At 48.7% G+C, this 12996-nt stretch overlaps 1 protein-coding gene across 1 annotated transcript; it reads right to left on the minus strand.

The window, feature by feature from the left end:
- Positions 1–5465: 5465 nt before the first annotated feature.
- LOC147991485 (uncharacterized) lies at positions 5466–6107 on the minus strand. The gene has a single exon (XM_087538687.1). The coding sequence runs from the start codon at positions 6105–6107 to the stop codon at positions 5466–5468; it is 642 nt and encodes a 213-aa protein (XP_087394813.1).
- Positions 6108–12996: the final 6889 nt, after the last annotated feature.

Raw genomic sequence — 12996 nt, forward strand, 5'->3', positions numbered from 1 at the left:
ATAAAACATGTGTAGCACTCCTGCTTCATCAAGTTGGAGCATGTAGATGAACCTGTCTCCTAATCGTGGGCTGCGCTTCTGATTACTGCCCCTAGTACTTCTCTGCGATCATTCACAATTTTGCTCTGGTCTTTCACTATTAAGCATTCCTCGCTATTAGAAATCCTGAATGCACTAAAGTGCATTGTAGGAAATCTTGGCCGTAAGCTAACAATTCTCATGCGACCTTTAGTCTCGTTCTAATGAGGCACAACATTCATCGGGAGTCCCTGTTGAAGAAGATCGTATAGTAACATACTTAGCAATGAAGTTTAGCTTAAAAAATAATGTATGCAAAAGATGCACTATGGACAAATAGTAAAAATCTTACCATCTTTCCTAAATAGATGTTACCGTAGTTCAGTACGAACACTATTGGTCACACGTTTTGAGTACTAAGATTTTGAAGTCCAGGAAAATAATTTGTCTTGACAGAATGAAGATCCTCAAGCCATGAAACATAATGACCTATCTCCTCGCAGTTTAGTTCAGCACCGGGACAGTGGATGGTCATGTCTACCAAGCGCCGGACATGTTTGCTTCAATGGAAATAAGCTGTCAATAGAAATTAGTTGTCAACTATTTTTGAATAAACAATATCGAAGACATAAATATGGTTGAGAAACTGACATAATGGTATAACTGGAGGCGTCTGCACATCGACCCAGATGTCGATATTACCTTCAATATCATCTTCGGCATGAATATCAAAGGTGATAACCATATCAGGCTCAAATGCATAAGCCTTGCATAGTGCTTGCCAAGTTTTGCATTCAAAATAGGTGTAGGTGTCTGTGTTGTATAATTTTGCATGGAAAGTATAACCATGCTCGGTCTTCAAGTTAACTCTGTTTACCTCCATAGTAGTTTTCATAGGACTGAAACATATCTTATCCAAGACAAAAACTCTTGCATGGCAGGGGATATGCTAGTAGAATAGTAAAAAAATTAATTATAAGTTGAAGCAAATGAAGCAGATGTCATGCTTAATTATGAAAAAAGACTTGTCGTTGTGACTTACTGTATCCACTTCAAAGTTCTCGTCCAGCTTGATGCTGAAGCGCCTATCATCATCTAGGAAGATTCTGTCACACATGCCGCGCTCGTCTTCGCAGTATTCGCAAATACCGAAATCCTTTTCGTCGTCAGACATTTCCTATGTTCATAGTTGAAGCATTAATTGAAAATCGATCAAAGGCAACTACCAGGATACTCAACACACAAATCAGGGGCACTCGATATTTCCTACATATTCTGGCACAAGTCATGCCAAAATTCACGGAAAAATCTGGCATGACCTTTGCTAAAATAGGACATATCGAGCGCCTGAAATTTGCCGGAACGGAAATGAATCAACACTCCGGCAAAACATAGGCCATTCGGAGGTGTAACCTGCAAACATGACCGACCACTTTGGCAAGCACATATCCTATTTGAGCAACACAAGATATACATTTCAAAATATCTTATAGGACTCATATTGACATGATCATTCAAGAAGCAAGACCAAATCATAAAATAAATAAGTATTCAAATTAGCATGCATTCAATAAGCAAAAGTAAATCATCTCATGCGTCCGTACATCGTCGAATATTATCACTAATACATCCTGAATAGTATCATACATATAACATCACTAATACAACTAAAACCCTAGTGCACGACGGGTATTGGCGCGGGCGGTGGACACCCACAGAGAAGGAACCATCACAGGATCATAGCTCCAGTGAGATCCCTGGATAACCTGTCAGGTATTGGAGAACCTGTGCTCCAACGCAAACAAGTAGCGATGGACGTGCGCGTCCTCCTCACTGACACGGTAACGCACCACCTCCGCAGGGTCCTCAAGCCTCTGGACCATCACTAGCCCACGCGACCGCCACCAAAGAAGGTTTGGGTCAACGACGGGCTGACTCCTCACCAACCTGCGCCCCCGGTAGGTAGCGCCTCCTAGTACCACCCCGGCGGAGCCTAGTCCCGGACATGTCCCATCTGGTGACACAGGTGTCCTTCACCGACTCGACGACGAGGATGCGGGCTAGGCATCATCGACGTCGCTGCGGGAATAATTGCTTTAACTAAAAAAAACTAAACTAGTTCTATTAATTTTCGTACTAAAAATAAAATAGTTGTATTAACTCAACTAGTTCAATTAAGCACTTACTATAAATAAAAATAAACTAGTTTTTACTAAAAATAGACTAGTTCAACTAGTTATATTAATTTTCTTACTAATTCTATTAAACACTTACTAAAAAACAGTAAAAAAAACTAGTTAGATGAAGTCTAAAATTTAACCCTAACTAATTTGATGAACTCTAAAATTTAATGAACCCTAAGTAATTTGATGAACTCTAAAATTTAACCCTAACTAATTTGATGAACTCTAAAATTTAACCCTAACTAGTTTGATGAACTCTAAAACTAATTCTATTTAACAACTACTTCCATAATTAGCATCTAATTTGATGAACCCTAACTAATTAGATGAACTCTGAAATTTAACCCTAAGAACCCTAGCTAGGCAGAGGTAGGGGAGGAGGACGAGGAGGGCGTGCTCACCTCGGGCGCCGGCGGAGTTAGGGAGAGGGGCACGCGGCGTCGAGGTCGGGGACGGGGTCAGGGCGTTGGGCGCACGGCGGAGGGCGGTGATGTAGGCGGGCGTCGAGGTCGGGGTCGGGGGCGGCGGCGAGGTTAGGGGCGGCATCGAGGTCGGGGTCAGGGGCGACGTCGACGGCGTGCGGAGGGCGACGGGAGAGCGTGCGGCGGTCGGGCGATGACGGCAGTGACAGCAGACGCACGCGTGTTGGATTTGGGGGAAGTGGGCATTAGGGAAGAAGAAAACGGTTGTTTAAGTGGGAAGTAGCAGCAACGCGTTCCACGGAAAGCGCTACTACTACATTAGCTATAACGCCTGTCCATAAAGCCTGCTGCTGCTACGCATTTCTCCTTTTTTTCTTTTTTTCGAGGAACCGACAAGAGCACTGCCTTTTCATTTCAGACGAAAAAGAGGGTTTATGTACAAAGATGACATGTTTTTCCGAGGAAACCTGACGAAACCCTTATAAGAACCGTTGTGGAATGCTAAGTGAACCAAATCACCCAATGCCGGTCTCCACTTGTGCCCTGCCAAAGGCGCAAGCCCGCATTCTTATGTCGTCGAGCGCGATGGCCGCCACCTCCAGGTGAGTGAGGCGGGTGCCGATGAATATCCGGCGGTTGCGCTCCTTCCAGATATTCCAAATGGTGTAGAGGAAGTGACCGCTACACCAGCGTCTTTCGTCCTTGGACAGGGGACAGATGAGCCGATCCCACCAGTCGGAGACTCCCATGGGAGGCGGAATTGTCATCATGTTCGTCGGCGCCTCCCCGGTCCATGCCTAAACATGCGACCAAACCGCAATCGCAAATGGGCAGCCCCTGCAGAGGTGAGTTGCCGTCTCCGGTGCTCCCAAACACAGCGGGCATGTAGGATCATGCGGCCATCCGCGAATAGCGAGCATGTCGGCCGTGAGGATCTTTCCATGGAGCACCAGCCAGGAAAAGAGCTTGCATTTGGGTTCCGCATGTGCCTCCCAAATCTTCGTCGGTGAGAACCTGGGGAAGGAGCCAGAGAATTGGGCTGTATATGCCGAAGCCGCGGAGTAGATTCCATTTGTAGTCCAACGCCAGGAGATGGATTCCTCCCTGTCCGTAGATAGTGTAACCTGGGAGGTCAGAGATGCCATCGAGATGAATTCATGCAGGTGTATGGGGGACTGAAGGCGGGCGACTGATCTGATCCAGTTATCCTCGTGAAGCTCCTTGGACATTGTTCTCTGCTTTCTTGTGGCGATTTTGTATAATCTGGGAGCCAGCATCCTAAGGGGACCCTTTCCGGTCCAGTCATCATGCCAGAACAGAGCTTTGTGGCCGTTACCCAGCACAATGGAGGTCGAAGCTCTGAATAGCGCCATATCCGAGTTGTCGCAGGGTAGGGCAGAGTCCACCCACTGACGGTCAGGGTCGGTCCATATTAGCCATGGCCAACATAAGCGGAGAGCCCGACCAAATCTCTCTAGGTCTGTGATTCCCAGCCCACCTAGGGCCTTTGGCCTGCACACCGTCTTCCAGTTTACCAGGGAGTGCCCTCCGGTCGCATTCTCGGAATTGTCGCCTTGCCATATGAAGTTGCGAGAGATCTTGCTAAGCTTATGGTTGGCCCATGCCGGAAGAGGGAGCGCAGTGAGGTGATGTGTGGCCATGGCGCATAGCACAAACTTTGCCAAGGAGACCCTTCCCAGCCTCGCAAGGTTCTTTCCCTTCCACCCCGGAAGCTTGCCCATTGCTTTGTCTATGAGAGGTTGCAGATGAACCCGCTTGAGACTTGAGGTATGCAGGGGAAGGCCCAAGTACTTAGTTGGGAATGCAGCGATCTTCACAGGGAATCCCGGTAAAATGTGGGCGAGGTCAATCTGCTGGCAGCAAATAGGGAACACCTCCGTCTTGGTCACGTTGGTAATGAGACCCGATGCCTCCCCAAAACAGGCAAGTATTCCCACAATGGTGTCCAATTCTTCCTTCACAGTGTTGGCAAAGATGCCCACGTCATCAGCGTAAAGTGAAATTCTGCAGGAAGCTGAACGAGCCTTGATCGGCTGCAGAATCCCGGAGTTGGAGGAAGCCCGGAGCATAAGCTGAAGCGGGTCAATTGCAAGGATGAAAAGCATGGGGGACATAGGGTCACCCTGACGCAGGCCGCAAGCGTGAGCAAAAGGGGGACCCGGGTTTCCATTTAGCAGAATCCGCGAAGAAGATGATGCCAAGGACATGCAAATCCGGTCCCGCCAATGTTGACTGAAACCAAGTTGCTCGAGTACCTCCAGTAGGTAAGCCCAACCGACAGAGTCGAAGCCTTTGAGATGTCCAGCTTGAGGAAGAGGCCAGGCGTTGACGTGTGATGCAACTCCTTTTCCAAGTTCTGCACATGTAGGAAGTTATCATGGATGCACCATTTCTTCACGAAGGTGCTCTGGCTCTTGGAGACTAGCGAGGGGAGCGGAGGGGCGAGCCGGTTTGCTAACAGCTTCGAGAAAATCTTTGAGATGCTATGGATGAGGCTGATTGGGTGGTAGTCCCCAATCCTGGTGGCGTCTGCCTTCTTTGGCAGCAGAATTATGTTCGCCGAGTTGATCAGCCCGGCGCAATCACCCCATAGATCTGCTAGTTGTAGGATTGCGGCCAGGACGTCGGTCTTGATAATCTCCTAGTAGGACTTGAAGAAGGCGCCAATGAACCCGTCCGGTCCTGGCGCCTTGACCAAAGGCATAGAGAAAACTACCTCCTTGATCTCTTCTTCATCAAACGGGGCGTCCAGCTGAGATAGGTCGTGGCGCTGCATACCGATGTTCTCCCAGGCCAGGCATTTGGATCGCCGTGTCGGCCTTCAGAGGTGATCTTGGAAGTGGTCGATGAGGGCCCGCTCCTTGTCTTCACTTGTAATTGCCAGCCCGATGTCGGTCCTGATGGTCTGAATGAAATTCTTGCACCGCCTTCCATTGGCTCGGGCATGGAAAAGCTTGGTGGTGGCATCCCCCAAATGGATCCAGTTAAGACACGAGCTCTGTCTCATCTTGACCTTCTGGATGGCGAGAAGGCCAAGGTAGGAAGCCTTGAGTTGTCTCCTCAAAACCCTCTCAGGTTCTGACAGTGGCCGCCCTTCCTCGGCGACATCCAGACGCCAGATGATCTCCTTTGCCACCGCAATTTGGGTGTTTAGAACACCAACCCTCTCTTTTTGCCATTTGCGCAAAGCCTTCGCGGTTCGGCACAACTTGATATGAATCGTACGGAGGGCATCCCGGGACAGGACGGGCTTGTTCCACGCGCCTGCGACCGCATCATGGAAGCCGGGGAGTCGCATCCAGAACTCCTCAAACTTGAAGGATGGCTTCCTCGCATTGTCGACGCACCCCTGAAGGAATAGCGGGGCATGGTCGGAGCAGGTCGTTGAGATGGCCTGGAGATGCGCATTTGGGAAGAGCAAATCCCAATCATCGGAGTGGAAAACGTGGTCAATCTTGGTCATGACCGGATTTGCTTGCTCATTGGACCAGGTGAAGCGCCTCCCACACATACGTAGCTCTTTTAGCTGCATGAAGTCAAGGGCCCCGCGGAATTTCCCAAGGAGACGGCGATTGATGTTGGCGTTGCTCTTGTTCGCCGCTTTAGTGATCAAATTGAAATCCCCCAAAAGAAGCCACTGCCTTACAGTCGTGGCAGAGAGAGCCCTCAACTCCTCAATGAAAGCCACCTTCTCCGACTCACCCTAAGGACCATAGACGCAAGTGATGGTCCTGGCAATGCTATCATTTAGCATGGAGACAGAGGCGGAGATGGTGACCGGAGTAGCCTGGCAGTCTAACAGCGCGAAGAAGCGGTCCGACGCGGCCAAGATCATTCCTCCTCTAGTGCCGAATGCAGGAAAGACAAAGTAATTGGCGGTGAAGCAAGGGCCAAGCATCTCCCTGATGATGGAGTCGTCAAGTAGTTGTAGCTTCGTCTCTTCGAGACAGACAATGGAGGCGTGGGAGTCGCGAACGATATAGCGAATGGCGTCATGGCGAGCACGTGAGTTAAGTCCACGGACGTTCCAGCAGATGATTTTTACGTTAGATTGCGCCATATGGGAAACTTAAAAGTAGCACGGTGGATGTAGACTTCAGGAGGCGTCGAGGAAAAAAGAATGAAACGGAATGAAGTGCAGCTAGTAGACTTGAGCTTGGTGACACAATGTAGGGAATATAGGCGACCTCCGGTTGCGATGATACATGGTTCTGGACGACTAAAATGAAGAGCAGGAAAGGAACGGTGATACATCATGCTCGCAGGAGAGGGGCCCAACAAGCAATGGCAGCTAGGGAGCCTACACATCAGCGACCTGGGCAACAGCGTTTCAACCTCCTGGGCGGCCTTCTTCTTGTTCTTCTGCGCCTTCTTCTGGGTGATATCCTTGGCGTGCGCTACCAGTCCAGCAATAGCCTGGACCACGGGGGCCGTGAGCAGGGTGTTGAACAAGTCGAGGTAGGCCTGCTAGGCCTTGTCGTTGTATCCAATAGACGGGTCCAATACACCACAAACCTTGGCAATGAGCTCCTGGACCGCCTCTGTAGCAACCCCGGGTGGGGCTTTTGCCTTCTTCTTGTCGAGCCGGGCACTACGACGAGTGGGCGCGACTGGCATGCGCCCCTTTCCCCTATGGGTGGCCGGAGTAGACAGCAAAGGGGCGGGCGGCTCCCCGGCGACGCTGGCGAGGAAAGACTCCAGGGGGTTCCCAATCGGAGGCACGTCCGTAGCATCTGCCGGGGCAACAATGACGGCGGGTTCAGGGCAGGCATCTGCCGACAGCGTGTGAGCTCCGATCGGGTCGGTGGCGTCCGCCCCAGGCTCGCCGACTGTAACACCCACGATGCGGCTATATCTCCCATGTGTCGGAGCACGACTTAGAGGCATAACCGCATAGTAGGCATGTCGGAAGAGGGGTAATCTTTACACATCCCGTGTACTGAATAAGGAAGGGATAAAGAGTTGGCTTACAATCGCCACTTCACACAATACATAAATATAGCATTACATCATCCAGAATACAATCAAGGTCCGACTACGGAACCAAATAAAGAAAGACAACCCCAAATGCATAGATCCCCGATCGCCCCAACTTGGCTCCTCTACTGATCGTCCGGAAAGGAAACATAGTAACGTCCCGAATCCTCGTCGAACTCCCACTTGAGTTCGGTCGCGTCCCCTGCATTGGCATCATCGGCACCTGCATCTGGTTTTGGAAGTAATCTGTGAGTCACGGGGACTCAGCAATCTCACACCCTCACGATCAAGTCTATTTAAGCTTATGGGTAGGAAAGGTAGTGAGGTGGAGCTGCAGCAAGCACTAGCATATATGGTTGCTACTTACGCAAATGAGAGCGAGAAGAGAAGCAAAGCACGGTCGAGAAGCTATACAGATCAAGAAGTGATCCTAAAACAACTTACGTTAAAGCATGACACGAGACCGTGTTTTCTTCCCGGACTCCGCCGAAAAGAGACCATCACGGCTACACACGCGGTTGATTCATTTTAATTAATTTAAGTGTCAAGTTTTCTACAACCAGATATTAACAAATTGCCATCTGCCCATAACCGCGGGCATGACTTTCAAAAGTTCAAAACCCTGCAGGGGTAGCCCATCACAAGCTCTCACGGTCAACAAAGGATATTCCTTCTCCCAGGACGACCCGATCAGACTCGGAATCCCGGTTACAAGACATTTCGACAATGGTAAAACAAGACCAGCAAAGACACCCGATGTGTCGACAAATCCCGATAGGAGTCGCACGTATCTCGTTCTCAGGGCGCACCGGATGGGCAAGACACCGGGTTGGCATAAATCCTGGTTGCCCAGGGGGCGCCGGACATCGCCCAGGTTGGACCAACACTTAGAGAAGCACTGGCCCGGGGGGGTTAAAATAAATATGACCCTTGAGTCCGCAAAACCCAAGGGAAAAAGGCTTAGGTGGCAAATGGTAAAACCAAGGGCGGGCCTAGCTGGAGGAGTTTTATTCAAGGCGAACTGTCAAGGGGTTCCCATTATAACCCAACTGCGTAAGGAACGCAAAATCAAGGAACATAACACCTGTATGATGGAAACTAGGGCGGCAAGAGTGGAACAAAACACTAGGCATAAGGCCGAGCCTTCCACCCTTTACCAAGTATATAGATGCATTAAAGTAAATAGGAGATAATAATGATATCCCAATAATATCCATGTTCCAATATGGAACAAACTCCATCTTCACCTGCAACTAGCAACGCTATAAGAGGGGCTGAGCAAAGCGGTAACATAGCCAAACAACGGTTTGCTGGGAAAAAGGTGGGCAAGAGGCTTGCATGGTAAAATGGGAGGCATGATATAGCAAGTGGTAGGCATCGCGGCATAGCAATAGAGCGAGCAACTAGCAAGCAAAGATAGAAGTGATTTCGAGGGTATGGTCATCTTGCCTGAGATCCCGCAAGGAAGAAGAATTAGTCCAAGAAGTAGATGAACGGACGTAGTTGAACGGATCCTCACAACTCCAGAATGAAACCGAAGCTAACGAGAGAAGCAACCCGGAAAGAAGCAAGCAACATAGTAAACAACCATCACATAAACATGGCATGATGCACAACCAAGTATGATGCATAATGAGGCATGGCATGGCAAAGTGCACAAGCAAAACTACAAGTTAAGTGGAGCTCAATATCCAACGAGTTGCATATTGATGAAACAGCACAACAATTATTTAGTTCACTCTCGTTTATGTACCCAACAATATTAAATGTTATTAAGCATGGCAAGAGGTGAGGCATATGAAAACTACCTATCTAGGAAATTTAAATGGGGCCGGATATAACAAACAACAAATCCGGTAAAACCCCATATGCATTTAGCAAATTAATGCAAACAACAATTTAAACATTTTAATTGTTGTTGGCATGATCCGGATGACATGTGCAAGTTTATGCAATTTTATTAAAAGTTGACAAAAGCATTATGAAGCATTTGTCACCGTGGTGGAAACGGAAGGGGTGCCACGGCAACGAATCCGAAAATGATGCCACGACAACATATCGGTTCCGGTAGCTCATGGAGATACCGGTGCAAAAGGAAAAGTGACATGAGCGTGTCATGCAAGATGGTGGGGTGATCCCGGTAACCGGTTCCCACGGGTTAGCGGCAAACGAGGAGGACCGAGCAAGCAGCGATTTGACCATGATGCAAACATGGGCATCTCATACAATACATCATATGCATAGGGTTCACGGGCATCGCTCCAGCGGTTATACCTTCTCAAAAGTGAAATTACGGAGTGGTTTGAGTTCGGTAAAGGAAGTAGGCGCTCTCGCAATGGTAGTGGTACACGGTCGTCGTGGAAGTGGTTGTTCACGGGTCGTTGTGGAAAGTTGTCCTTCTCGTGGCGACGGTGGTTGTTCACCCGACGATCTGTGGCAACGGTCGCGACGTACACAATTTGTAGATGTTCGGGTTGAGGGTAGCGGTACTTAGTATCTTGTGGAACTTGACGGTTCGTCGTGGTACGTGGCGGTCTCAATCGGAGCAGCAACACGTAGTCGAACTTGGGGTCTCGGTCCTGGCGATCAAAAGGGTACTTGCGGTCTTGACGAACCCGTAGTGGTACTGGGCGAGATCACGGCTATGGTAGTCTTCGGACTTGGAGTTTCGTGTAGTCGAACTTGAGGTGGTCCTGGACCGGCTGGACTGGGCGCATCCGACAGCAAAAGATACACAAATCGAGGTCGATGGCGACTATGAGGAATCCAATGACGAGGCACTCAGCATCGAGGTCCCGCAGCGCATCAGCGGCAGGAGGCAGGCCCTAACAGAGATTGAACATGGCGGACGCATGCAGAGGGGAACGCGACAAAGTGGACGACAACGGCTTGCTCGCCGGCAATGGCTGGAGACGGAGGTCGCCGGCGCAGGGACTCGACCGGAGTCAACGACGCGGTCGTCGCTGGCCCACGTGACGGGTCAGCGAGGCAGGGGCGCTGGCGATGCAGAGGTCGGGGCGGTACTGCGGTGGCGCTGCACTGCAGCAGAAGAAGAAGAGGGAGGCGCGACAAAGGCGATGGCACGCGGGTCCGGCGAGCTCCGACCCGTGGCGGCGCACGGCGAAGTGGGGCGGCACACGCGCAGAGGCAGGTCGCGACGTGGCGAGGTGGCCTGGTGGCGGCGAAGGGCGACGCCGAGAAGAGTAGCTGCAGCAGGGCGTGGAAGGAGGAGTTGCAGAGGAAGGGGGCGACGTGCTAGCCGGCGTGAGGTGCGCACAGGCGAGGAATAGTCATGGAGGAGACGTGCGCGTCGGGGTCCTGTGTTTGGCGGCGCGAGGGAGATGGGGATCGAGGGGAAGTGGACCGAGGGATGCGGGCACGGGCTAGGTTTAGACGCGGCACCGGCTGGGCTGCAGGCAAGGGGTTAGGTGGGCCTTGGGAGAGGGAGGCTGCCTGGGAGGCCCATGGTTAGAAGGGGGGCGCCTAGGCCTTGGGCCACTAGTGGCTGGGCCTCGGAAGTGGATGGGCCGGATGGAAAGGAGAGGCCCAGCGAGTAGCTGAGTAAGTAAGGGGCCTTTCCTTTCTTTTAATTTTTTTGTTTATATAAATAAACAATCAACAAAGGGGAAAATCCAGGGTTTTTTTGGTTAGGGATATGAGATATATAATTATATATCTGGAACCCTGGATTTATGTAGGGTTTGAATAAATTGCCCTGGCATTTTTAGAAGGTAGAAAAATAATTAGAGTTTGAATTATTCTCAAACTTCAATCATTTTTTAACCTGACCAAAACAACTTCAAATGGGATGAAATCTAACTGAGAGGGTGTAGGAAAGAGGCAAGATTTATAGGGAAAAGATGAACATTAATGGAGGAGGAATAAAGTCACTTGCCAAAGACATGAAAGAAGAAGGAAGTGAGAGGTGATGATGCATGGGTATGGCTTGAGTGAGAGATGACAAGGAAGTATATGAAGTTGAGTTGGATAAAAGAAGAGTTGAAGAGTAGTGCAATTGTGTTATGGGTGATTCCAAGTTAATGGAATATTTTATAATAGCTCCCTAAATATTAGGAGGATATTTTATGAAGAGAATCGCCATGTGAATTCCCTCGGTTTAAATGGATCAAAGATCCATGCCATTTATTTAGTTGAGTTAAAAAATGACATGATGGCATGATGACATGATGCAATGCACAAGTGCAAAGATGAATGCAACAGACAAAACAAATTACCCGACGAAACTCGGAAAACCAAGGAAGGCATCTGAAGCTCCGGTCTTGGGGCATTACAACACTCCACCATTACGAGAGGATCTCGTCTCGAGATCTAGGATGGCATCGGAGGGAAAGGAAGAGGAAGATAAGAGGTAAAACTAAGTTGCTTCTTTGACAAACGAGTGAAACCAAAGAACCTTGATAGGTTAATCAATTTCGAGAAAAGAATACAACGGAAATGAACAAAGTTGAAAACACTCTATTATAAAAAAGGAACAAGGAAGAACAAAGTCGGACAACACTCTGGTTGAAAAGAGATGCAAGACTTGATAAGGCGAAAAGAACATGAGCAAAAGGGCACAACACCCCGGTTAAATGGATAAGCAAAGGAAAGAAGATGATCTTTGGAAAAACAAGATGATTGGTCGAAAAGAGCAACATCACAATGCCTCCGGAAGAAATGAAATAATGGAATGAAATGAACGAAGGGAAACAAGATCTTGAGAGAGAACGCTTACAACAAATGCTAGAACGGAGTTGTTGGATTACCAACAACTTATGGATAAAGCTTGGTGTGGGCTTATAGACAACATCTCAAAATTATAAGGTGAAATTCTGCCACTAACGGAAACAATAGATTGGATTGAGAGCTAGAAAATATAGCATGCTTCTTCCATCGAGGTGATAAGAAAAACTTGGATCATAGGTAATCACCACAAGGAGCAACATTCCCAAAGGAAGGCTTTAGGTGAAATCTATACCAAGATAACTCCAAGGGAGAAAGTGATGGGTTTAAATATCTCATTCTTGTGAATGAAGAATGATATATTACCACCTCAAAAGATAAGGGAGAACAATTGGACTCCGGATTGCAAGATGAAGAAAGCTTGAGCTCCTCTGAAAAGAATCTTGATGAACACTTTGAGAAGGGATTAAGTCCTTGATGAACCAACAGGTACAACCTCCATGAAGAACTCCGGTAATAAAAGAATGATCAAATGAAAGGGACAGTTAAAAAGAACTCCGGGAGAAACCTTGCAGTGAGTAGATGAAGCTTTGAAATGATATAACCGAGAAAACTTGGAACTCCGGAAAGAAAGATGAACAAATGAAATCAAGAATTTTGATGAACCTCCGGAATAAGAATTAATCATTTGG

This window comes from Triticum urartu, chromosome 1A, assembly GCF_056163025.1.
Source record: "Triticum urartu cultivar PI428250 chromosome 1A, HENAU_Tu73, whole genome shotgun sequence".
NCBI classification, from domain to species: Eukaryota; Viridiplantae; Streptophyta; class Magnoliopsida; order Poales; family Poaceae; genus Triticum; species Triticum urartu.